Consider the following 26919-nt stretch of genomic DNA (forward strand, 5'->3'; position numbering starts at 1 on the left):
ATGGGAATAAGATGGTATCTCATTGTAGTTTTGATTTGCATTTCCCTAATAGCTAGGGATTTTGACCATTTTTTTCATGTGCTTTTTAGCCATTTGTATTTCTTCTTTGAAGAAGCATCTTCTCAAATCTTTTTCCCATTTTTTAAATGGGTTGTTTGTCTTTTTATTTTCAAGATATAGGAGTTCTTTATATGTGCAGGATATAAGTATCCTATCAGATATATGGTTACCAAATATTTTCTCCCATTGGGTAGGCTCTCTTTTCACTTTCCTGACTAACTCCTTTGAGGTGCAAAAGGCTTTAATTTTGAGGAAGTCCCATTTATCTATTTGTTCTTTTGCTGCCCATGCTTTGGGTGTGAAGATCCTGTAGATGCTTCCCTACATTGTTTTCCAAGGTCTTTATGGTCTTGACTCTTGCATTTAGGTCCTTTATCCATCTTGAGTTGATTTTTGTATAAGGTGTGAGATGTCAATCTTCTTTCCTTCTTTTGCATATAGATATCCAATTCTCTAGGAACCGTTTGTTCAAGAGGACATTCTCTCCCAGCTGAGTGGGCTTGGTGGCCTTGTCAAGTATCAGATGACTGTATATACGAGGATCTATATCAGAACTCTCAATTCAGTTCCATTGGTCAGTGTGTCTATCCTTGTGCCAATACCATGCTGTTTTCACTACTACAGCTTTGTACTATGTTTTGAAGTCAGGTAGTGTGATTCCTCCAATTTCATTTTTCTTTTTTAATATGTCTTTGGCTATTTGGGAACTCTTTCCTTTCCAAATAAATTTCATAGTTTTTCTAGTTTATTAAAAAATGCTGTGTTGATTTTCATTAGGATTGCATTGAATCTGTAGATCAGTTTTGGTAGGATAGACATCTTAATAATATTTGTCTTCCTATCCATGAACAGGGAATGTTCTTCCATTTATTTAGGTCTTTGATTTCCTTGAACAGTGTTGTGTAGTTTTCTGTGTATATGTCTTTTACATCTTTAGTTAAATTTATTCCTAAGTATTTGATTTTTTAATTTACTATTGTAAATGATATTTGTTTCTTGATTTCCTTCTCAGATTGCTTATCATCGGTGTGCAGAAACGCTACTGATTTTTGTGCATTTGATCTTATAACCTGTGACTTTACTGAACTCATTTATAAGTTCTAGAAGCTTTGTTGTAGACTTCTCAAGGGTTTTCTTTGTATAGGATCATGTCATCTGCAAATAGTGAAATTTGACTTCTTCCTTTCCTGTTTGGATCGTTTTATATCTGGTTCTTGCCTCAGTGCTCGAGAAAGTACTTCTAACACAAAGTTAAATAGAAGGGGTGATAATGGGCGTCCTTATCTTGTTCCTGATCTTAGAGGGAAAAATTTTAGGATTTCGCCATTGTAAATGATGTTAGCTGTCAGTTTTTCATATATACCCTTTATCATGTTCAGAAAATTTCCTTGTATTCCGATCTTTTGCAGTGTTTTTATCAAGAAAGGGTGCTGTATTTTGTCAAGTGCTTTTTCTGCATCTATAGATATGATCATGTGATCTTTTTCCTTCAATCTGTTTATGTAATGTATTACATTCATTGATTTTTTTAAAAAAGATTTATTTATTTAATAACCCCCCTCCCCCGGTTGTCTGTTCTCTGTGTCTATTTGCTGCATCTTGTTTCGTTGTCCACTTCTGTTGTCCGTCAGCGGCACGGGAAGTGTGGGTGGCGCCATTCCTGGGCAGGCTGCACTTTCTTTCGCGCTGGGCGGCTCTCCTCACAGGCGCACTCCTTGCACATGGGTCTCCCCTATGCTGGGGACACCCCTGCATGGCAGGGCACTCCTTGCACGCATCAGCACTGTGCATGGGCCAGCTCTACACGGGTCAAGGAGGCTCGGGGTTTGAACTGCGGCCCTCCCATGTGGTAGACGGACGCCCTAACCACTGGGCCAAGTCTGCTGCCCCCAATAATGAGCCCTTGCTACTGATGACTATGTATATGAGCCTGTGTGCCTGAAATATGAACTAGGCCTAGAGCTGCAGGGTGCCTAAGAGTTACCTCCTGAGAGCCTCCATGTTGCTCAAATGTGGCCACTCTAAGCCAAACTCAGCATGTATATGCATTACCTTACCCCCAGTGTGGGACATCAGTTCCGGGGATGAGCCTTCCTGGCACCGAGGGATTACTACCAATCACTAACTGGTGATGCAACTAGAAAGAGACCTTGAATAAAAGAGTCAACTCAGACCAGTAGACTATCTCAGCCTACATGTAGGATCATGTGTTAAAAACTGCTTTTTGACCTTGAATAAAAGGGCAAATGGCAAAGACAAATGAGTTCATATGGCTAAGAATCTCAAAAGAGTTGGGAGGTCATCAGAGGGGTTGTGCTTACACATGCCTCAGCAGGACCCCCAAAAAAGCCAAAGTAGATACAACCCTAGGTACTGGTTCTCCTGAAGGCTATGGAGAACACAGGGTATATGGTTATGGCAAATGGATTTGGAGTTCTGTGCCATGTCAGAGGGTCCTACTTTGGAATTTGTGCTCCTGAGTGTGATGGAAATGGACCCAGATGTGACCTTTCTACACATGCCTCTTCTGTCACTTTTACTGAACTTATGTTTGGCACTAGGGATGGTGTATACTCAAGGGACTTGACTCTCTGGACTGCCTATGTGCCAGCTGGGCCCTGAGACTCAGCCGAGTTGCAACTCCTACTCTCTGGTTCATTAGACTTACCCAGGTCAGCTAACAGGGAGGTGAAGATGGTCAACCACCACACCAGGGAATCAAGAGTGCCTACAATTACAAGCAGGAGAATTGCATCCATCAATCCCCCTCTTGATATAGAGGTGGAGTGGACATCACCATCCCTGGTTCCACAGAATGGAGGAATAAAATATGGATTAGAGTGGACTTACTGATACTCTACTATAAAACTATTCTGACTAGTAATAGAAGAAATTGTAGCATTGAGGTGGAGAAAGTGGCCACAGCAGTTGCTGAGGGCAGGGAAAGGGATGAAGATTTGTAATATGGGGGCATTTTTGGGACTTTGAGTTGTCCTAAATGATATTGCAGGATTAGATGCTGGACTTTATTATTCATGTGGTGCAGTAGTTCTCCAAAATGTGTTCACAGAGTGTGATGAGTGTGCCGCAATGATGGGGGAGGTTGTTGGTGTGGGAGGAGTGGAGTGGGGGGATGGGGGGTATACAGGAATCTCTTATGTTTTTAAAATATAACCTTATGATGTATATAGCTTCAAAAAATACAATTTACAAAAATGATGGGGGTGGGGAGCAGGTTATATGGGAACCTCTTATATGTTTTTTAGTGTAATGTTCTTTGTGATCTATTAACTTTCATAAAAAAAGTGTAAAAAAAAAAAAAGAATATTGCAGCTCCAACTCTGATAAAAGTGAGAACAACTGAGTGTATACTTTAGATAGAATGTACAAAGCACGGGACTGTGTAACACAGTGAACTATGTGGTGGAAGACGGACTATGGTCAACAAATATGAGTGTTCTCCCATGAACTATAACAAATGTACAATACTAATACAAGGTATTAATAACAGGGGTTGTATGGGAAAAATATATGAAGTGTATGCTGTGGACCATCGTTAGTGGTAGTAGTCTGATCACGTTCTTCCATAATCTGGCTGAAATAGAGATAGAAATTCTCTCTTCTCACTGCTGAAATGATCAGTTCTTCTAAAGCCTTCAGCTGGATGTCTTCTCTCATTGCTGAAGCCAGTCTCCTCTGTTGTTTGTAGATGTAATCAGCCATATATGTGATCAACTTTCTATTTAAATCCACAAAATATCCTCACAGTAAGAATCAGGCCAGTGCTTGCTCAACCAAAGAACTGGACATCACAACCTCGTTAAGTTGACACATAAACTTAACCATCACAGATACATACCAAGAAATGGAACTGCTGGTTTATAAGGAATGCATAATCTTAGTTTTAGAAGATACTGAATTATATACCAATTTGCACACCACAGCAGTGTTTGAGAGTCCTGTTTCCTAATACCTAGTATTACCTGCCTTTTATATTTTAGCTTTTCTGTGGGTGCATAGTGGTGAAGCAGTGTGGCTTTCATTTGCATTTCCCTAACACCTACGGAATAAGAGAAACTTTTCACCTGTTTATTTACTTCTTTTGCCCATTTTTAAAATTGGGTTGCCTGCCTTTGCCTTGCTTGTAGGTACTCTATGTATTTCTGACAGGAATTCTTTGTTGGACATGGCTGTGTGCATTCCCCCTCCTCCCATTACCCCTCTTTTGTCACCTCCTACTATTTTACTCATTGCTCGTTCCTTTCCAGTGACTGGACTTGCTGTTCCTTCAACAGGACTCTGTGGTTCCTCCTACTTCTGCCTAGAAAGTTCTTCCCCTGGAGAGCCACATAGCTTCCTCCTCCAAGTTTTGGCTTTTGTTAGTGAGACCTTTCCTGATCTTCCTATTTGGTCTTCTAACACCCCTTACATGTCCTGTCTGCCCTCCCCATTCTCTGCATATATATATATATTTTATATATGTAAAATGGAAATTTTCAAACATACATGACTCTAGAAGAGTATAAAGACCTTTTCTCATATTTCTGTCACCCAACATCAACAATTCTCAACATTTTTGCAATCTCATTTTATCAATAAATATTTCAGGCTGCATCTTTTTTTTTTTTTTTTTTTTTTTAAGATTTATTTATTTCTCTTCCCTTCCCCCCCGCCCCCCCACGCCCCGGTTGTCTGTTCTCTGTGTCTATTTCCTGCGTCGTCTTCTTTGTCCGCTTCTGTTGTTGTCAGTGCAGGCTGCATCTTTAAGTAAGTACTTTTTAAGAAACAAGCCAGCCACTGTGCCATCATCAAAATTAACAGTATCAGAGTACATATTTCTATTTCCAAGTTGTCACAAAGACGTCTTACAGTTGACACAAGTAAATAAAAATCCAAACACGTACATCTATTGCTTTAGTATTTTTTCCCTCAAAATATCACCAAACTACTCTATATTTTACCTACTTATTGTATGTCTGTCTTTCCCATTAGAATATCGACTCCACATGAGCAGGGATTTTTGTATTTTGTTCTTTGCTGTATCTCCAGCACCTAGAACAGTTCCTGGCACATACTGGGCATTCAATAAATGTTTGTACAATCAATGAATCAAGTTATCAGCAAGGATATAACAGCCTAAGAAGTGTGCTGTGTCAACATCATCAATCTGTTACTTTCCAGCTGTAAAACTTCAGGCAGCTTTTCTGAGCTGGAATTTTCTGATCTATAAAATGGAACTAATACCACCAACTTTGCAGGGTTGTTATGAGAATTAGAAAAAAATGTATACAGTGACTGTTACCTAATATACTCTCAAGTAGTTACCATTTTTATTTCTCATTGTAACTGCTTTTGTAAGGCATAAGTAGATAAGAGTTTTATAGTAAAGAATTTGGCCTTGTCCAAGGAAAGATCTGGCCTTTGCCCCAGCTCCTGGGTGGAAATCTCTAACCCTTGGAATGTGCTGGGGATAGGATTGTCTGTTATTCATAATGGGCCCTTGGGCCAGGTCAGATCCGGCTGACCTCTGGGGAGCGGACCTGGAGACTGAGCTCAATCACCTGGAGAATTAATATACGAGCATCCTAGGTTGTCAATACTGCATGCCATACATTAACGTCAGGAGGGTAATTCATCCTGAGAATAGCAGGAGTTTCACATTTGGAACCCTCCCAGACCCTACTCCATGTGTCTTATTTTAGCTAATTTTGATCTGTATCCTTTTCCTGTAATAAACTGTAACTATAATAGCTTTCGGTGAGTCCTGAGCCCTTTCAGCAAATTTTCAAAACTTAGGGTCATTTCAGGAATCCTCGCTCCCTCCCCAAACTTGCAGTTGGTATCAGAATTTGGTAATTTTTTTGGCAAACTATGCATCTAACTTTGTAGCTGGACTCTACTTGATGTCAGAAGCCTTGGGGGGTAGATTTGACAATCTGGAGGAATGTGTCCTGAAACTTCACAGTTTGGCTAACACCAAGTAAAAGGTAATGGACAAAACTGTGAGGTGGCCTTTATTTAACCCTAGTGCACTCCTAAATAAATATTAATTGGGGGCAAACCATTGTATATGAGCTGCATACAACATGCACAGGCTTCATTTTATTTCTCTGAGCTCCTAGAAAGCAAAGATTAACCCAAAGTCAGGTTAAGTAAGACATTTAGTAAACATTTTCACATGGAGTACTAGAAAAAACTGAAGTTGGTGTCCATAAATCTGATTTCAAATATATTTATCATTATTATGCTTTTCCCTTTGGAAATGCTGCTTAATTTTAGCTGTGAAGATTGAATAAATAAATGTATATAGTAGACAACACACTTATTACTTGATTTTTAAATCTGAATCAGTATCTTTACTAGACCTCTGCTATGCTATGCTAGACTAGGCTATGGGAAGAGGAGAAGATAAAAGGAATTTAGAATTCATGAGTAGATTCACACAGGCTTAAAGTGAGGGGTGGCATTCATGTAGGAGCTGTTGGAATAGGAAATGATTGGGATCACGGATTATATGAATTCTTTTCACAATAAACACAAATGCTAAGTAAACCACTTTTAGTCATGACTGGTGGGATTGCACATGTCCAGAAACTAACTGATGTCAAAGAACTCTGAAAACAATATATAATACAAATATATATAATAAAAAAATATAATACAAATGTATGGCATTGCCTTTTTTGAAGTGTTTTATAGACCGTTTATTTCTCCAAAAGGCTCTGAAGCTTAAAAAAAAATGCATTTGAATGTTTCAGTTGTCTTTCACTTATTGATATCAGTCATGGCCAGTGAGGCGATCATTCTGAGATATTTGTCATTTGTGTCACTGAGAACAAGCCCACAGTAAATGAAAACAATTTTTAGGTTATAGTTATTTAACCACTGTTCATATAGATCTGATACCTATAAAACCAGACTGTGCATGCAACCAATTCTGTGCTTTCAAAACAATACTTTATCAAACAATTCAGGTACTATTTACCTTGTAAAAAGCGGTAAGTCATTTGGTGGTAGAAAAATTTAATGCCATTTTTACTGCAAGCAGTAGGTATGTATACTTAACCATGAACCAAGTGTAGATACCTTCAATCCTATGACCACAAGGAACACATCCGATATTTTACAAGTTGAGCTTGTGACTCACTGTGGCAAGGGAGAATGTACATCATGGGATGTGGGCCATCCCAGTATGAAGGTTTAAGAAAATAACCTGTTCTAGATTTGGGATTTTGTTATGTGATTTTGTGGAAGGTTTACGGAAACAGGGATTTGCTTTGGGTTGGATTTCATCAGGAAGTGGGGGTAATTCTATGATTAGGCATCTCAATAAAGCTTATTCAGGACGAGGGCAGCTTAATCTCAGAACTAAAGTTCTAAATGGTAAAGAAGGATTCACTCCTATTAGACAAGAGAGGGGGCTGTTTGGCATTTTGTGCCTTGGGCAGCTTTCATATTTTGTGTTGCCATGATTATGGAGTGACCTTGTGTCTTTCTTGGTCTATTATGGTCAGAATAGCCTTCTCTGATGTCCATGGTCTATGAAACTGTTTATGTTCATCAGGTGAACCTAGCTGTGAGAACCTAGTTGTCTGGCCAGTTTATAGCAACAACAAAACCTAGCTTCTGTCAGGTCAGGTCCATCTCCTAGGGATGGGTTAGGTGCTAAGAAGATTCACTATTAGTTCCTGAGAGAATTCAATGTCCAGTTGGGGAGAAAGACTCATACATGAAAAGGTACATTCCAGGAGCATCATTAATGGGGGTTAGGAACAGGTGAGTGTTGGAGTGTCGGCAGGAAGGGGCAAACTCTGGCTAGGTCCCTGGCCCTGCTTCTCGGGAACAACAGGACTTGGAATCATTGAGTGATCTGGGTGTTAAAGCTGGGTGGGACTTAGAAAGCTTCTTAACCAATGAGCTCTATCAAAGAGGACCTGCTGGTCAGATGAGAGGAGTCCTGCCCAAGGTCACACACAGTAAGGAGGGTTTTAAATATGCAAGCACCTTAGGAAAAGAGAGAGGAGAGAGGACAGGGTGGTCTGTTTCAAATATGCTCACAGAGCCACAGGAAACCCTGGACAAAGAACTAAAGGAAACCAAGAAGACGATGTATGAAGAAAATGGGAATACTGATGAAGAGACAAATTTTAAAAAGGAACCAAAAAAATTCTAGAGTTGAAAAGGACAATAACTGAAATGAAAAATTCACTAGAAATTTGAGAAATTCACTAGAAATTTGAGAAGGCAGAAGAAAGAATCAGTGAACTTTAAGTTAGGACAATTGAAAGCAGAAAGTAAAAAGAATGTGCTTTCATTTTTTTAGACAATTATTCCAAAGCTTTAAAAAAAATACGTATTCTGACATAAGTACTCATCATTAGTTAATTAATAGTACTGCAAATTTTTTCTTAGGTCTGTGAAATAATTTACTTCTTTTAGGGACAGTTAAAAAGTTAAACTTCTTTTAGGGACAGTTTAAGTCTTTACTACTTGCCCCATGAAATTAAAAAAAAAAAATTTCATTTATTTCTCCCCAAGTCCTTCATTGTTTATGCTGTCTGCTCTCCACTCATCTTCCTGTTTTTTTAAGGAGGCACTGGAAATCGAACCCTGGAACCCCCATGTGGGAGGAAGGCACCTAATCCTTTGAGCCACCTCAGTCCCTGCTTGTTTCTTGTTTCCTTGCTGTGTTCCTTTGTCACATCATCTCACTCTGTCATCTTGTTGCATCAGCTTGCTGTGCTAGCCTGTCCCGTCAGCTCGCTGTCTTGTCTGTCTTCTTTAGGAGGCAACGGGAACCGAACCTGGGACCTCCTTTGTGGTAGGTAGGCTCCCAGGTGCATGAGCCACATCAGCTTCCCTCCCCATGACTTTACCATGTTGTCTGCTAAGTGCCAGTCATTGTGCTTGGTGCTGAAACAGTGATTATGACACAGACCTTGTCCTAAAGCTCATGGTATACTTGTTATTAGTTTGATAAAATTCCTGAATTAATATTCAAAAGCATGCATTCATTCAAGTCTTCCCCAATGAGTTTAAATCTGAAACATCCTGGATTACTTTGGGGTTGAAAACAAATGTTTCTTTTGTAAGCAACCTGAATATAATGTCAAAATCTGGTTATAATGTAAATATTACCATTCATATTAGATGCTGTATACAGAATACTTCTTTTCATTGCACTCACATAAGTTATAAAATCATTAAGCAGACAGTTTTGGATTGGACTAAAATACAGTCAATTTCTAACAAACTTTTATTGACAGGAAAAGTAGTCATTAAAGAATAGGATTTCCTATAATAATATGGGTGACTGAGTTAATAGATATAGCCCTCTTTAGCACGGATCAAGTAAAAAATTATAGTTAATTAGGTTTTAGAAAAAAACAATATACCATAATCAGCTCAACTCCAAAGTAGGCTTGCTTTGGTTATTTTGTGCAGTAGCAAAAAATTTATTGGATCATGTGTATAACTACCATATTAGTCAGAGTTCTCCAGAGAAACAACTGACAGGATACTAATACTAAGAGATTTATTATAGGAATTGGCTCACATGACTATGAGGACTGGCAAGTCCAAGTTCTGTAGGGCAGACTGCAAGGTGGGAACTTGAAAGTGATAAGCTGCAAGTCAGGAGCTCCTATGAAGGTGATGATGAGTTACCCATGAGAAGCTGAAGCAGAGACAGAAATTCATCTTTCTTACGGCTGAAATCACCAGGTCTCCCTTTCAGGCCTCCAACTGATTGGATGAAGAGATTCCTCTCATTGTTGAAGACAATCTCCTTTGCCATAGATTAATCAACTGATTAATGATTTAAATCCACAAAATATTCTTACACTTACAATCAGTCCAGTGCTTGCTTGACCAAAAAACCAGACATTATAACCCAGCCAAGATGACACATGAAATTAACTACCACAACTGGGTTTTTACATACATGATCACTTTTCTTTAAAGATGAAGATTCCTTAGTTAATACTTTATTGAGAATGTAGATGTTTATTTTTATTATCATATTGCATTCAACCTATATTTATCAAAATAAATTTGGCAAGCAATATGGTAAATTATTTTGTGAGATGAACATTTTGCTCTTGAAACTGCTTAAAAATGCGATACACTACTTTTTAAACTTTTAATGTTGACCTTTAGTGGACAAAACTTAGGAACAAAACTTTAGTGTTCCATATTCTTAGGATTACCTAAAGTCACACAAAAAATTAGTTTTAAGTGTTTTAAGAAAAAACAAGAAACCAAAAAGCTAAAAGCCAATCTGAACATAGTACCCAGTGTGTAGAGTGCAACAGGTGGTGCTGAGATCTGTAGATGGGAAGGAAGCTACTTTTGTATTTTATAATTTGATTCCGCGGTTTCAGAATACACGATTATTTTCTCCAAAGGAAGAATTTATTACAAATGGGAATTCACGTACTTTTCCTAAAATTGAAATGTTTAGTGCTATAACTATCATCATACTGGGGATTTCTAAAGTTATCCCAAGTCTAGGATGCAGAGTACCTTTTATTTATTCTTCTGTTGTGGATGAGTGAAGCAAAAATGAACGCACACACCAAGGTTTTCCTGCCTATATAAAAAGACTTTCTTCTAGAGAGCAAGCCTAAGATAAAAATACCAAAACTAGAATAGAAAAAAAAACGAAAGGCAAAAATCTATAAAAATATCCTAAAGTGTCAAATACAGGCATTTGTAAATATAATACACCATAATTACAACTGTTATTACTTCTGTACTGTTCATATAATGTAAAATTATACCAATTACGCTATTGGCTTCACTCTCACAGAGACACAGTGATGAAGTCTTCCAGGTGTTATTTCCAAGGTACCATGACCAATGAGAACGCTGACAGGAATGGTCACACATAGATCATTTACTGAGACAGTTGGTTATATAACTCAAGCACTTGTAAAATGTTTTGAAAGCTGATCAGATGCTACAATCTTATTTAATATTGGTACAAACCTAGATATATTTATATTATAAGCCCATTATAATCTAATCAACAATCTTTGATTTATACTAGTATTCACTTATTCATCATAATCTTGATTTAAAATTTATACTATAAAACTGTATCACTAAATAGATTTCTTCTCTTTAGGGCTTCAGGAAAATCAGTTCATGGTTGTACATGAAGTTTAGGACATTCTTTCAACAATTTAAAGCTTTGTAACTTCTGAACCCCACAGACCTCACATCCAGGGCTCCCATCCTATCCATGTTCTGCCAAGGATATTGGGGTCTGTTGCCTGGTCAATCAAACACTTCACTTGAATCTCTTCTGAAAGTCCACTCTCTGGTTCTTGAGCACGAACATTGTGTTCTTTGCTTCCTCGTGCTACAGCCATATAATCCCTAAAGGCAGGTTCTTTCTCACGGCCCAGATGTAATTCATCACTGGAAAAAAGATTGAGAAAATATGAAAACTCTAACCATGTATTTTTTTTCCTTTGTTGCCTGCATTTTTTGCTGTACTATCCAAACTTTCCCTCTTTTCATTACTTATAGAATATTTTGTTATAACCTTAAAGTCAAAGACTGAATTTTTAGAAAAACTGAGCACAAACAATGCTCCTATGAACATTTGTATACAAATTTCTATGCCAACATATTTTCATTTCTCTTGAGAGTGGATTTGCTGGGTCATGTGGTAACTTTTTAGGGAACTAACAGACTGCTTTTCACAGCAGCTGTACCAATTTACATTTCTACTAGAAGTGTACAAGTGTTTCAATTTTTCTACATTTCTGGCAACATTTGTTATTGTCTTTTTTATTACAGCCTTCCCATTGGGTGTGAAATGGTTTCTCACTGTGTTTTTTTATTTATATTTCCCTGAATAATGTTGTTGAGCATCTTTTCATGTGCTTCTAGGCCACTTGTCTATCTTCTTTGGAGAAATGTCTATTCAGATTATTTGACTTTTTTTTTTAAAAAAAAAGATTTATTTATTTACTTTCCCCCCCTTCCCCTCCTCCTGCCCTACTGTTTTTGCTGTCTGTGTTGTCTTCTCTTCTCATTTTCTCCCCTCTAGGATTCACTGGGATTCGATCCTGGGGACCTCTGATAGGAAGAGAGGTTCCCTGTCAATTGTGCCACTTCAGTTCCTGGTCTCCGCTTCACCTTGACTCTCCCCTTGTCTCTCTTTTGATGTGTCGTCATCTTGCTGCATGACTCACTTGCATGGGCACTGGCTTACCACGCGGGCACTTGTGTGGCCGCTGGCTTACCACTTGGGCACTCGTGTGGGTATTGGGTTGCCACGTGGGCATGCTTTATCTTCTTTTTCACCAGGAGGCCCCAGGGATCAAACCCAGGTCCTCCTATATGGTAGGCGCAAGCTCTATCCCTTGAGCCACATCCACTTCCCTTTTGACCATTTTTAATCAAGTTGTTATTTATTATTGACTTGAAAGAAGTCTTTATATATTCTAGATACAAGTTCCTTATCACATATATGATTTGCAAATATTTTCTCCTATTCTTTGGATTGTCTGTTCACTTTCTTAATAATGTCCTTTGCACAAAATTTTTAATTTATTCTTTTTAAAATTTATCCTCCCCCCTTGCTGCTTGCTTGCTGTCTGTTTTCTGCGTTCATTTGCTACGCATTCTTCTATGTCTGCTTGTCTCCCTTTGTTGCGTCATCTTGCTGCACCAGCTCTCCGCAGGTGCGGGCTGTCAGCTCTCTGCAGGCACAGGCCAGCTTGCCTTCACAAGGAGGCCCCGGTACGCGAATCCAGGGCCTCCCATATGGTAGATGGGAGCCCAATCGGTTGAGTCACATCTACTTCCCCAAAATTTCTAATTTTGATGAAATCCAATTTATCTATTTGCTTATGCTTTTGGTGTCATATCTAAGAATCCATTGCCACATAAAGGTCATAAAGATTTACCTTTACGTTTTTTTTCCAAGAGTTTTAAAGTTTTAGCTCTTACTTGAGGTCTTTGATCCATTTTGAGTTAGTTTTTGTGATATGATGTGGTCAGAGATACCAACTTCATTCTTTCCTCTGTGGATGTCCAGCTGTCCCAGCACCATTTACTGAAAAGGCTACTGTGTCCCCACTGAATGGTATTAATACCCTTGTCAAAAACGAATTGATCACACAATGAGGTACCACATCATACCCACGAGGATGGCTATTCTTAAAAAAACAAAACAAAACAAAACAAAACAACAAGTAATGGCAAGGATGTGGAAAGACAGGAAGTGTCACAGATGTTTGGTGGGAATGTAAAATGGTACAACTACTCTGGAAACAGTTTTGTGTTTCCTCAGTTAGACAAGGAATTAACATATGATACAGCAGTTCCACTGCTAGGTATATACCCAAAAGAAATTAAACAGGGATCTGAACAGATACTTGTGCAATAATGTTGACAGCATTATTCACAATAGCCAAAAGGTGGAAACAATCGAAGTGTCCATCAACAGAGGAATGAATAAAAAAATGTGTTATATACATATGATGGAATATTAACTATTCATCCAGAAAAAGGATCAACCATGAAGACATCATGTTGAGTAAAATAAGCCAGACACAAAAGACAAATAATGTATGATTCACTTGTATGAAATATCTATAATATGCAAATTCTTAGAAAAAGAAAGTAGGTCAGAGGTTATCAGGGGCCATGTGTCGGGAAGAGTGGGGACTTGTTGCTTAATGGCTGCGGAGTTTGGGGTGATGAAAAAGGTCTGGTAATAGATAGTGGTGATGGTAGTGTAGCACAATACTGCCAGTGTAATTACTATCACTACATTATACTTATGGGATTGTCAAAATGGGAAATTGTGTGTTGTATATATGATACCACAATAAAATTTTAAAAAATCAACTGATCATAGATTACTATTTACTATTATTTTAACTCTAATGTCGAATATTTTCTCCTTCCTGTGAATAACCTCTATAATTTTTACTTCCTTAGATCTCAAAAAGAAATTTTAGAAGAGTTAACCTGAAAGCCAACATGAGTTAGATTCCCATCTAAAAAGCCCATACTGTGTTTTTCACACCTGGGTGCTGTGCACACCAGGGGTCCCTAAAGAGAACAAAAGCAAATTTAAAACCTAAGTTTCTTCATGGTGTCTAAAAAGCTATTCTTGTAATGGTCTGAGAAGGTTATTCCTCATTACTAACTTGAAGCCTGAAGAACCTGTGCGCACAGCATGGAGGTTACACACGTTTCCTAGTTATGGGCCTTAGTTTGAGAACTTTCCTCATAGCCTTGGAGAAGGCTCTCCCAGCCATGCTTTTCTCATTTCTAAAATGAGGATAATATTAACGTTATAGGATAAAGATAAAGAATTTATTATTTTACATTCAATAATTGCAGCATATTGGTGCTTTTGTTTTTCTACAAGTAAATATCTTACCAAGTAATAAGGGCTGGATTGGCACCTGCTAACTTTCTTATAGCATAATTTATTTTCTGCTGGGGATACCAATTTTTTTCAGTTACATTTATTTCTTGAATCCATGATCCTCCTCTTCTCAGCATTTCCCGTTCAAAGTTCTAAAAGAAAAAAACATAATTTTCTCCGTTATTATAAAATTACATAAGATCACATTCAAGTAGATTAAATCTTCAAGTAATATTCTCACAATAACATGAGTTATTGTAAGAGCATATAGATATAATAATGAGTATAAACATATAAGAGACAATAAGCTTGAGTGACTACACGTAGGTTTAACCTATCATTCCCGATGAACGATGAGGATCATTAGGCTTAATTCCTTCAGAGCTGTATTATGAAGAACCTTTGGGATTTAAGAGAGCAGTATCTCTTTTCATGATCAAGGAAGACCTCATGTGGAACTGTTTCTAAGTTAAATGTTTTTTTTCAGAGAGAAATCAGCCCCACCATCACCAGGGGATCCATATTTCCTCTGCCAGTTAAAAATAAACTCAACCGCAACAGATGCTTTTTCCAACTAAAGGTTTTGTTTCCGATCTGTTTTCGGGTGGGATAACCCCAAAAGCTAATTTTGTGAAATGCTTTACACAGCAACATAAATATTTTGCTAAACACAACTTGATGCATTTCTAAATCATACAACAGGAGAAGGCAGATCAAACACTGAAACGTAATGAAAGTGAAAACTGTGTATGAAACAAAACCCACTTTCCAATCAAAGGAAGGATCCTTGACAAACACATCCATGGTGTTAGTGAGCAGATCAGGGTGTGCGCGAAAGGCTCTCAGGGCGTGCACCATCACACTGTCCAGGAGACCTGCTTCTCTCATTGGTAACATCAGACTGACAAATTGGCGAGTTAGACGAAAAGGCATCAACTCAGGGACTGGCAGAAACTAAACAAGAGTAAAGAAATAGGTGCAAGAAATAGAATACAGGAATTAGAAATCTCAAAAGAAGAGGCACAAACAGAACATCTACATCATAGTTGTTATTCACATTCAGTGAAATATGAACTCCGCTTTTTTAAAATCAGCAACACAGATGGGAATTCACCACATTCTTAGTATAAAGCCCCGTGAGCCTTCCAAGATTTAAAGTATAAGTTAAAACACTTAGTGCTTAAGGTCTGTCTGGCAGTTTGATATTATTTATGAATTTCAAAAAGTTACTGATTATATGTGTCAATTAGTCTGTAACTCTGGATGTGATAACCTTTGACTGTATTAGATTCAGCTAAGATGTTTTTGATGAAATTATGTTGACATTAGGGCTTTCTTTAACTTGAGCACATCGTTAGGGTGTGCAGGGTTAGCCCCTGCCCCCTTTGTGAGCTATATAAATGGACAATCAATCAAGAACAGGAGATACATGGAAGCAGATATGTGAGAAAAGAGAGAAAGCTCCATATACATGGAAGGGGATCCTGTGGCCCCAGGAAGAAAGAGTCATTTGCCTGAGAGTTTGTATCTAAAGAGACCAGAGCCCTGAGCAGCTGAGCCTGGAAAGAAACAAGCCCTGGGAAGAGAGACGAGCCCTATGCCAGCCTACAGCTGAGATGGGAAGAAGCTGGGCCCACGGAGCCTTAAGAGGGAAGAGGAGGGCTGAACCCTCGCAGACGTCACTGGCCATCTTGCTTCAACATGGGGCAACAGAGTTTGGGTGAGGAGGTGCCTCTTATCGTACCTTGAGTTGGACTCTTTAGTTCCTTGTACCTATAAGCTTCTACCCTTACATAAATACCTTTTATAAAAACCAACAGATTTCTGGCACTTTGCATCAGCACCCCTTTTGGGTATAGTTGGGCAAAAGAGTCGTATCACATTTTGTGCAAGAGAGTAGGAAGGGTTTTTATGTAATTTATCATCACACCGTTCATAACTTATCTGAACAAGGCCAAACAAAGTAGGGATGATCCCTTTCTGGAAGAATGTCAAATTACATGCTCACAACAAGACTGGCCTAACATGTCATTTCTGCTTTAAAAACCGCATGTGAGAAGGGTATGACAAGGGCACACGACGGCGCTAAGCTCGACCAGAACAGTGAGAATATGCTTGGCCTGCCTGAGTAGCGGATCCAAACGCATGTCCAAAGTCGATTCCAGCCAAGCTGCCTGTCTCCACGTTCACCAGGAAGTTGCTCAGGTGTCTGTCTCCGATCCCGAGAATCCAGTGGCTGATACACATCAGAGCATGAGAGCTGGCAAAGTGCGAGCGCAGCGCCAGGAACGCCTCGGGGCCCACGCTCATCTTCACAAAAGCCCTCCTAAAAGAGTGAGACACAACCTCTGCGGCCCCTGCTCCACCCAGCTGTTTGTAACCTAAGAAGGATACTTACTTTAAGAGGTCGGCTGGGACTTTACTTTCTCTTTTTCTAAAAGATGTGACTGTTTCAGTACGACTAGCTCCCCTGTGGTTCAATAATAGGAAAAGTCTTATTAGAACACACTTCTCAAGAGACTTGAAACTTAAACAATTTCTTTGTTTATATTGAAGCTCAACTATCAAGTAACTGGATTTTGATGATCTCTACAAGTCAAAAATTCTAAGAATCAAAAGTAAACATGCCCATATGACCCGAAGAACAAAAAGCAGGAAGATGAACAGATATTTGCACAGTGATGTTCACTGTGGCATTACTCACAATAGCCGAAAGGTGGATGCCCACCCAAGGGTGCATCAACAGAAGAATGGATAAACGAAATGTGTATGCTACATATACGGACCATGAAGCCACCATGTTGTGTGAAATAAGCCAGAAACAAAAGAATACTGTAGGGTCTCACTTATATGAAATAAGCAAAACGTGCAAATTCATAAAGTCAGAAACTAGAACACAGGGGCTGGGTGGGGGAAGGGAACGGGGAGTTAATGTTTAATTGGTATGAGTTTCTGTGTGGGGTGATGGAAACATTTTGGCAGTGGATGATGGTGATGAAGGCACAATTTTGTGGATGTAATTACCACCACTGAATTGTATATCTGAAAAGGATAAAACGGAAATTTTAGGTTGTATATACATATAAGTTACCACCCACATACAAATACACAGAAACCATAGAACTGTAAAACACAAAGAGTGAAAGCTAATGTAAACAGTAGGCTAAAGTTTGTGGCATAATTATAATAATGTTTCATCAATTGTAAAAAAAAGTACTACACTTAATGCAAATTATTATAAATAGAGAAAACTGTGAGGTGGCAATATGGGAATTTCATACTTTCTGTATGATTTTTCTGTAAACCTATAACTTTTGTAATTAAAAAAAAAAAAAAAAAAAGGCTAGTTGCAATACCTAATATCCTTACGGCCCAGCTTATAAAAAATATCAGAAAGGTATGAATTTAATGTTATACACAGCTTTAGAAAGTGATATTTTTTGGGTGATATTTGCTTTATTCTTTTATTCTGTATGTATTTTCTAACTTAAATACAACTTTCAAAGATTATTTGCATAACTTTTAAAAGCCAGGATTTGCAGGAGATAGTAGCCTGCAATTCAAAACTGGCTCCGGGGTGAGTAGTGGGGAGCATGAAGGGGTTATCTTAGATAGTGTTTGTTAAAAAGGAAGGTAAGTCCACTCTAATCCATACTCTATTCCTCCATCCTATGGACCCTGGGATGGTTATGTCCTGACTCCCTCTATATCAAGAGGGACCTTAGATTCCACATGGATGATGGATGCAATTCTCCTGCTAGCAGCTGTAGGCACTCTTGGCTCCCTGGTGTGGTGGTTGACCCTCTTCACCTCCCTGTCAGCTGACCAGAGTAAGTCCAACAAACCAGAGGGAAGGAGGCACAAGTCTGCTGAGGCCCAGGGCCTGGCCAACACATGGACTGTCCAGGGATTCAGGGCTCCTGAGTATACAATAACCCTAACCCCAACCACAGGTCCAGTAAAAGTAACAGAGGAGGCATGTGTGGAAAGGTCATATTTGAGTCCAACTCCATCACACTCAGGAACACAAACTCCGAAGTAGGGCCAACTGACATGGGTCTGAACTCCAATGGTGTTCTGCTGGGGAACCAGTGTGATTAGTAAGGGAAGAAATTGTAGTAGTGATGTGGAGAGGGTGGCCGTGGTGGCTACTGAAGGTAGGGAGAGGGAAGAAGAGATGTGGTGTGGGGGCATTTTCAGGATCTGGAGTTGTCCTGGGTGGTGCTGCAGGGATGGCTGCTGGACATTGTGTGTCCTGCCGTGGCCCACTGGGTGGGTTGGGGGAGAGTGTGGACTACAGTGTGGACCACTGTCCATATGCTGCAGCTGTGCTCCAGAATGTATTCGCCAGGTGCAGTGGACGTGTTGTGATGATGGAAGAGGTTGCTGATGTGGGAGGAGTGGGGTGAGGGGGTGGGGAGTATATGGGAACCTCATTTTTTTTAATGTAACATTTAAAAGAAAATAAAGAAGAAGAAGAAGAAAAAAGAAAGGTAAATATGCAACTTGGAAAAAATGAACTAGTTAGTAAATAGGAAAATCGAAACACAACTTACTTATACATTGGCATGTAAGCGGCAACACCACGTTTTCCAGACATCTTTGTCAGCCAGTCTCTATATTCAAACTGTGGTGCTTTGGGATCACTAATAAGTAGACAAAGAAAACTGGAATTAGGAAGATATTTAGCATTCTATTACTTCAGAGACAAAGTGATCAAGAATTTCATGTATATTATGTGAATTCATAGAAAATTAGTGAAACAGGGAAAAACCGACTTTCCATGCATAATTAAATCATATTTAACCCCTATTAAAGTACATTGGATCTGGAATTTCAATATACCACTATTCATTCTTAATGATTCCTAAAGAAATCCAAGCTATTTTCTACACAAACATTCAGGCACAAAACAATCAGACAGAATAAATTTCCTACTTCAAACAGAGAGGAGTTAACTGAAAGACCATTTTAAGGTGAGTGGAACCTAAGCATTTTTACCTACACATATGACTCAATCTAAACATCTCTGGCTCTGGAAAAGAACCATAACAACAGGATTACAGTACCACATGCAACAATTTAGAGGAGGAAAAAAGGTGAGGCCATATTACTGTTACAAACAAAAAGCCCACAAACTATTTGTAGAAGACTAATTACGTCTACTTTTATTCTTATTTACAACATTGCCACACTCCTTCTTAGCTATTTCCAGTAGTACAGATACATATGAAATCCATATTTAGTAAAATAAAGCATATTTCAAGTGACAGTGGCTGTTTATATGTTATTTGAAAAGCTCTTTACAACAGTGTTTCATGGGAAACAGGCAGTATCTGGGCAGCTGGGAAAAATGTGATATTTTTATGCCCAGCTACTTTTGTGTTTTTGTCAAAAACTTTAACAAGCTCTTCTAAAACAAATACAAAAATCAAACATTGAATATACATCAATTTCAGCAATTGTTACTTAGCAGTTTAGTCACTTTGAGTGACTCTTTTCTGAGTCATTATTAAGTTAATTTCACAACCAGACCATTTTGCTTTAATTTAAATTCTCTCCTACTTCAATTGGATGTAAAACAGCAACACGCTAAATTAAGAAAAAAAATGGAAGTGATTTTAACTGGGGCTGGAGGTGAGGAGGTAGTGGGAAGTAATTTACAGAATCCATATTTGAAAAGCTCTTTAAACTCTATTAATACCTATGTTTACCTTCTGCAAGTCTTTATTATTATCCCATTTAACAAATGCCTGGCACACGTGTGTGCGGTACTAGGAACTCCCTGAGTTTACATGGTTACAAATGTCCGTCTTTTTTCATAAACAGTTTCCTCATGGCCCTGGGACTGCACCGTGTGTCCTACAGCCAGCAGTCCCCCGCCCCAGGCAGCACGACTTGACTTCTCTCCACACACAGGACAGCTTGATGAGCTGCCTTCCGCATGCAGGGGAAGTTCTGGGGCAGCCACCACCAGACAGACGGGGCCAGCATGTGTAATGGGGCCACCCTGCTCCCTCTCCCACTGGCAACAGGGACTCACACTGAGAGCAGAGGGTGCTTATTTCTGTGGGATTCTCTGTGCCCTAGGGTGTGGAGGTCACACAAATGACAAGAGCCAACAGATGCCCTTCTCACAAGCAGAGCAGGATTGCATCCTGGGGTTGTGATAATTTGCTGTTGACACAAGCCTACCCGAAGCCCTCATAAACGGCAGACACGTTCTCTACCGCCTCTCTGGATTGATGGGTAGAACTTTTCTAGGGCTCAGCTGTCTGTACTCAATTCCATCCCCTCCTCAGGCCGTGTTTCCTGTTCTCTGTAGGCCCTGTGGTCTAATTCTGGTCTGGAGACTCCAGCCTGCTGTGGCACCATCAGCTTCCCCTTCACATCTGTTTCTGAGACCTGACATTTTTACTCTCTGTGTTACATGTTTATAAACAAATGTGCTGTATTTTACCCAACATTTTCATGTATTTATCACCTATTGCCCTACTTTTGCCTGACCAGTTCACTATGTAAGAACTTCCCCGATTATGGGCTACATGGCATACATAGTATTTACAATCAAGATTTTCTATGTGTGACATGATGTTACAACAGTTAAGAAGTACTATACTGCACTCACTGCTAGGTATTCTTTTAGTACTGTTACAATTTGTATTTTAATTTTTAAACCTTCGAACCATCTAGTATTTCTTCTGGTATAAGGAATGAGGAAGGGACCTTACTTGATTTTTTGCCATATTGCCCAGTCGGGCCAAAATTATTTATTGAATAAATCACTGTTTGCGTTTGAGTCTATTTCTGGATTTATCCTGTCCCACTGGTTTATTTACTCATGTGCTAGCATACACACTATTTATCATTTTTTATTAAAGTAAAAATAATTACTAAATTATGTTTTCTTAAAAAACATAACAGGGGTATTTTTTGTTATAGATTTAGAGTCTGCTTTATCCATCATTTTGTATTTTTCCACGGTAGCCAAAATTCTCCATAAGCAGCTTTCAATGGCTGTATATTTTCCATTGTTTTCTTGTACTATAATTAAACTGTTCTGCTCTTCTTACCGATTCCTGCTGCCAGGATCATAGATCTGACAATTTTCATCTCCTATTTGGACTACTGAAGTAGCCCCTAGTACTCCTTATGCATCCAGCTTTCCATATATCATTCATTGTACTTCCTGCTATGAATTATACAAATGTTTCCATTAAAAACTTTTCCTGCTCAAAGTTTTCAGTTATTTCTTACTTCATAAGTACTGTTATATTACAATAATAGCTACTATCATTCTAACACTAATGGCTATCACATACTGAGAGCAGGCTGTATCAACCACTGCAACAGGTGCTTTAAATACATTATCTCAGTGAATACTCCCAACAATCCTGAGGGGTAATATTATTCCCATTTTTGGATTAGGAAACAGAACCTGTTAAGTGATTTACTGTATGTCACAGAAGTAAGTAGTGGTAAGGCACTGATTTTAATCTAGAAAGTTTTTTTTTTTTTAAATCCAAAGTCTGCGAACTCTATTACCTCGCATTCAAGTTCTCTGTCATATCATCCCAAACTACTATTATATCTTTATCTGTAAATACTTTTTAGTATTCTCTACTCCATTTAGTTTATCAGATTAAAGGATAGACCAGCCAGGGCATGGCTTAGAGAGTTGGTTATGAGGGGCCCTAAAATGTCACTGGAAATATGAGGTGGAGGAAATTGAATCTGAAAGAATTCTACTCAGGGCAAGTATTACATATGGGCAGAAGGAGGCTGAATGTGGCAACGTTGGGGCAGAGCTCGAGAAGGAATAGTTAGACTTCACATTACCTCATATAAGCTGTTTTCTCCTCTTGTGTCATGCTACTCAAAAGAAGTTCCTTCAAGGTCAGTGTATTTTCTATCCACTCAATTAATCCTAGTCTGAAAAGGAGAATGAAGTTTATGAATAAACTCAAACCCAAACTGTTTTTTTATTTCTCTAGAAAAAAGTTCAGTAAATTCAAATCAAAATAATTTCTTCATGTTAATTCTTCATTTAACTTTCTCCACATTAAGACAAAGTCACAGGTTTACAAGTATTTCTTAATTCTATTTTGTTTCCTTTGTGAAATCTAAAACGCTGACTTGTCAAGCCACCTCCAACCCATCTCAGGAAAACTATGCAAGGGTTTAGCATAGTGCTGGGATCTCCCTTAGAACACTGAAGCGGCAGTCGTCCACAAGTCCCCCACCTGGTGGTCATAGGTATGACCTGGTACGTCTTTAACTGCATGCTTCTCTGGCTACAGGCAGGATCTTGGGAAAGGATGACATTCATGACCTCAAAGAGCTGCTCGATGCGCTGGTCCTGGCGCAGGTCTTCCCCACCCTTCACGAGAAAAGGGTACTCCCTCTCATCATGGCCTCGGATGATGATACGCTTCGGTCTTCTGACTGAAGGCATCACTTTTATCTTTAAAAATTAAGGAAATACTTTAGGCGCAGTCTGAAAAAGTGAAAGAGCCCATTATCACATTAACAAAAGAGGAAAGTAAGGTTAGTGAGTCAGGTGAAAGTGAAAAAGAAGTCATGTATTTGGTGAGAACAGAGAACCTAGTACTAGCAGACTTGAGGGCAGTACGTTCTCTACTTCTGTGTCCACAGAAATTTTATATTAAAGGTTACAAATAACTGCTTGCAAATGTGGGTGGTTCTTACTCTGAATATTACACTAACTTTCTACACTAATTTAATTCTACAGGTATATTATAGTGAATACACACACATACACACATATCTAGCTTACTCTTTTGAGTTAAACGTATCCTTAAATACGGGTAATGTTGAAACATGGAAACATTTATATTGAGAAATTCAGGAATAATAGAATACAATTCATTCATACGTTTGAGACAAAAATGGGAAGTTAACTGATACCTGTAGCTGCAAATACATCTACTTACCCGTTCATCAAATCCAGAGATCCGTGCGTGGTATTCAGGTAATGGCTTTCCTTTGCCATCATACTGACCTAAAGCAAATCACAGAACCTTACTTAGATATACCTTGTTATATAGAATCCCTGTATTTGAAAAAAAGCTGATTCAACATGATAAAAATTTTCAGTCCAATTTTTTCATTTAAAGAAAATGGATTTCTCTCTTTAATGTTACTACTTATCAAACTGACTGATTTTAATAAGAGAGCTTCTTATTCTAAAAGACTAGATTAGATAAATTCCAAATAGGAAAAGTAATGCACTGAACTAAGAACACTGTAATATCTCAAGGCAAATCAACTGCACACTAAGAATCTTACATTTTAAATGTTTTTCTTGCAAGTGACTATATATAATTTCAGAGCTATTAATTATAAAAAAGAAAAAATGTCCCTCCAGTTATGCTTCTTCTTATATCCACTGGAATGAGAACATGAGTAAGTAGATTAAGACACTTTTACTCTGGCAAATTCCAGGGTGAAGAACATGGAATGTTCATAGATTTCCTCTGAAAAATCTATTCCATGTAGATATCCAGTGAACTTCCTATGCATCTCTGTTCTCAGGGTCACAATCTTCTCTCAACCACCTTCCTGAAGAAAAATCATTTATCATTATCTCTTCATGTTAACTGGTACCAACATATATATCCCAGGAAGAGTTTTGGATATACACCTGTATTACTTTTCTGAGGAGGTCATTCAGCGCAGAGAAATATACGTTCAGAGGAAATCTATGCTTACCATTATTTTTAGATGGAAATCCCAATACCTGCCATAATTAGGAATATAAGGAAACTATAATCTCACCAGATATTTACAGTAATTATAGATGTTTTAATAATGAAAAATAAGATGGAATTTAAAATTCTTTAAAGTTCGGTTTTATCACTCCTGAAGGTTAACTCACCAGGAATCTCCAGCTCATTTCTCAAGAATTCCACTTTGAAATCACTCATCCACGGTGAGCACTCTTTCAGATTCCCAGGTGGCTTTGATACTTCACTCATTTTATTACATAATGAGTTGGCAATGTTGCTGAAGTCACAGGGCTTCATTCCAGGTAGCTTAGAACCTCCTTTACCAAAATGTTTATCAAATTCTTTTCCAAAGGCCTGAAATTAATAATAATTTACCTTAAAGGTTAATGTTTAGCTTCAATTTTGGAAAGGGCTCAAGGGTTTTGAGCATTAATAATAAATAAGTGCCCAATTCATGCTTTTCTTTACACTAAAGCATTTTGTTTGTTTGTTTGTGTTCTGTTGAAAAGATAGAAAAGATATGGTGAACAGTGATTTCTAGTCATAAATTCTAAATTGGGTTTAAAAACTTAAAGTTGCAGGGGGTGAGGTGGGAGAAACCTCTTGCAGGTCTTTGAGAAAGGCATATATAACCCTTTTGTGTTCACAGTCTTATCACTGTTCTATACCATTGTTATGACATAAGTTTAGGAACAGAGTAAACAAAATTCTTCATAAGAACTGAAGAAAAAATATAAGAATGCTACTTTCCTTAATAAGGCTCTTTTAAGACATTATTTTGGATCATAAATCCGTACAAACGTTATTTAGATAATTTATATTTCTAACTATTATTAGAAGTACACTATCTTGGAATATTTCAATTCTTTCTTTGAATTAGGTCTACTCAAGTATTTGAATTATAATCCTATTATCAAACAAGTAAAAAAACCACAAAGAGTATTATTAATGACTTAAAAGATTTTCAAGATTTACCAATCATCTTTAGCTAGAAATGCTTTTACCAAATTTGGAACTAACCTCCTAACCTAAATCTGGTATAAGTGAAAATACATACTGTATTTTAAGACCATTCATTACAGGAAAACTGAAAACAAACAAACCAAAAAACCCAGATTTCTTCTTTAAGCTATAAATGGGTTCAAAGTAAAGAAACAATCTACTCACAGATGATTAGCATAATGAAAGATTAGCTTTATCCCAAACCTAAACGAGCACCAACACTGTATCTGAAAGGCATCCTGAAGGGTCTCCTGAAGTTAAATATCAGGCAGTTTTGCTTAGGGGATGGTTTTTAAATGGATTAATGCACTTGGTTGATGTGTTTCTGGAGGGAGGTTCAGGATAGCTTTTCCAAGGCACTAAACATGGAGCCACACACCGTCACCCCCATAGGAACAATGGAGGTGTCCAGGCCCCCCGCTGGTGCAGGCATCAGACAAACACGGTGGCGGCTGATTTTAGGGAAAACGCTTGTGGTGTCCAGTATGCAGAGAAAGGGACAGGCTACAGATTCAAAGGGATAAGGTGCAGTCCTCACTGAAGACTGTGCAGAATTTTTTCCACATGAGGTAATGAATTCAGTTTGGTTGAGGAGACAGACAAGCAGCAAACTGTGGTGAAACACCATCCCCTGTCGGAGGCCGGCCAGAGCATGCTGGAGAGCAGGCTAGATTAGGGAAGGCTGCAGAAGAGGCGATGCTGCAATTAAATCTTCTGCAGGTAATAGACTGGATTCTATTAAACAGGAAGGGGAGCTTGGCTTCTAGTTTCCATTCTGCTATTCTCTCCATTTGACTTCCTTAGCTCTAGCTTGTCTGTAACAGGGTTTGGGCAAACTGTACCCACTGCTAGCCAAATCTAGTTCACCGCCTGCTTTGGTAACTAACAGTTTAATGGAATGGTGTCAGCCATTCCCATTCACTTACATACTAGCCAAAAATCTAGACCTTTACAAAAAAGTGTATCAACTACTAATTAAGGAAAAAATCAAACACTGAAATACCTTTTCAAATCAAATATTCTATAATTTTATAAATTTTAATAAAGCTACCACATCGTTTTTAACTAAAATGTATTTGGTTCATTTAATTGCATTATCATTCCTGTTCTGGAGACCCGTGCACAGTCAACGTATAGCAGTACTGAGAAACAGGTTTGATAAACTGTGAAACAGGCTTCGTGTGAGTCATAAACTGAAATACTAGGATTTAAAATTTTATCTTCACTTTCAGCAAGTACCCTTGGTATTATTATTTTATTAAGATCTTGATCAGGAAGACAATTTTCTATGAAAAATTCAAATTTAAAGGAACATTTAAACAAAAAGTGGCAACTGCATACAAATCCTAAAGAAAATGAACTTGATCCAATTGCATATTTATAACTCTTTTACACAGTGTATGTTGCATATGTAAATAGCCCACTGCTAGGTAGGATGTTTAGCTACATTAATCCCATATATGGTATAATTTGAGACAAGCAAAGGATTATTACATCTCACAAATGGGGACTTGAACAGAAACTTGCACACTAATGTTCATAGTGGTTCACAAGTGGAAGCAACCCAAGTGCCTATCAACCAAGAAATTAATAAAATATAATATATCCATAGAATGAAATATTATTCAGCCATATGAAGTCCTGATGCATGTAACAACATGGATGAGCCTTGAGGACATCATGTTGAGTGAAATAAGCCAGATATGAAAG

General features: G+C 38.3%; 1 protein-coding gene across 1 annotated transcript in view; it reads right to left on the reverse strand.

The window, feature by feature from the left end:
- Positions 1 to 9275: 9275 nt before the first annotated feature.
- Positions 9276 to 26919, reverse strand: part of PRKDC (protein kinase, DNA-activated, catalytic subunit) — a 199218-nt gene continuing 181574 nt past the window's right edge. Inside the window, exons 77-86 of the mRNA XM_058275516.2 lie at positions 24357 to 24561; positions 23413 to 23480; positions 22702 to 22922; positions 22298 to 22390; positions 19015 to 19104; positions 16857 to 16928; positions 16583 to 16784; positions 15224 to 15412; positions 14471 to 14610; positions 9276 to 11484 (exon numbers count right to left, since the gene is read on the reverse strand). Coding sequence (XP_058131499.1) covers positions 11280 to 11484; positions 14471 to 14610; positions 15224 to 15412; positions 16583 to 16784; positions 16857 to 16928; positions 19015 to 19104; positions 22298 to 22390; positions 22702 to 22922; positions 23413 to 23480; positions 24357 to 24561 — 1485 coding nt within the window. The 3' untranslated portion in view covers positions 9276 to 11279. The remainder of the gene's footprint in view (positions 11485 to 14470; positions 14611 to 15223; positions 15413 to 16582; positions 16785 to 16856; positions 16929 to 19014; positions 19105 to 22297; positions 22391 to 22701; positions 22923 to 23412; positions 23481 to 24356; positions 24562 to 26919) is intronic.

This window comes from Dasypus novemcinctus, chromosome 14 (assembly GCF_030445035.2).
Source record: "Dasypus novemcinctus isolate mDasNov1 chromosome 14, mDasNov1.1.hap2, whole genome shotgun sequence".
NCBI classification, from domain to species: domain Eukaryota; kingdom Metazoa; phylum Chordata; class Mammalia; order Cingulata; family Dasypodidae; genus Dasypus; species Dasypus novemcinctus.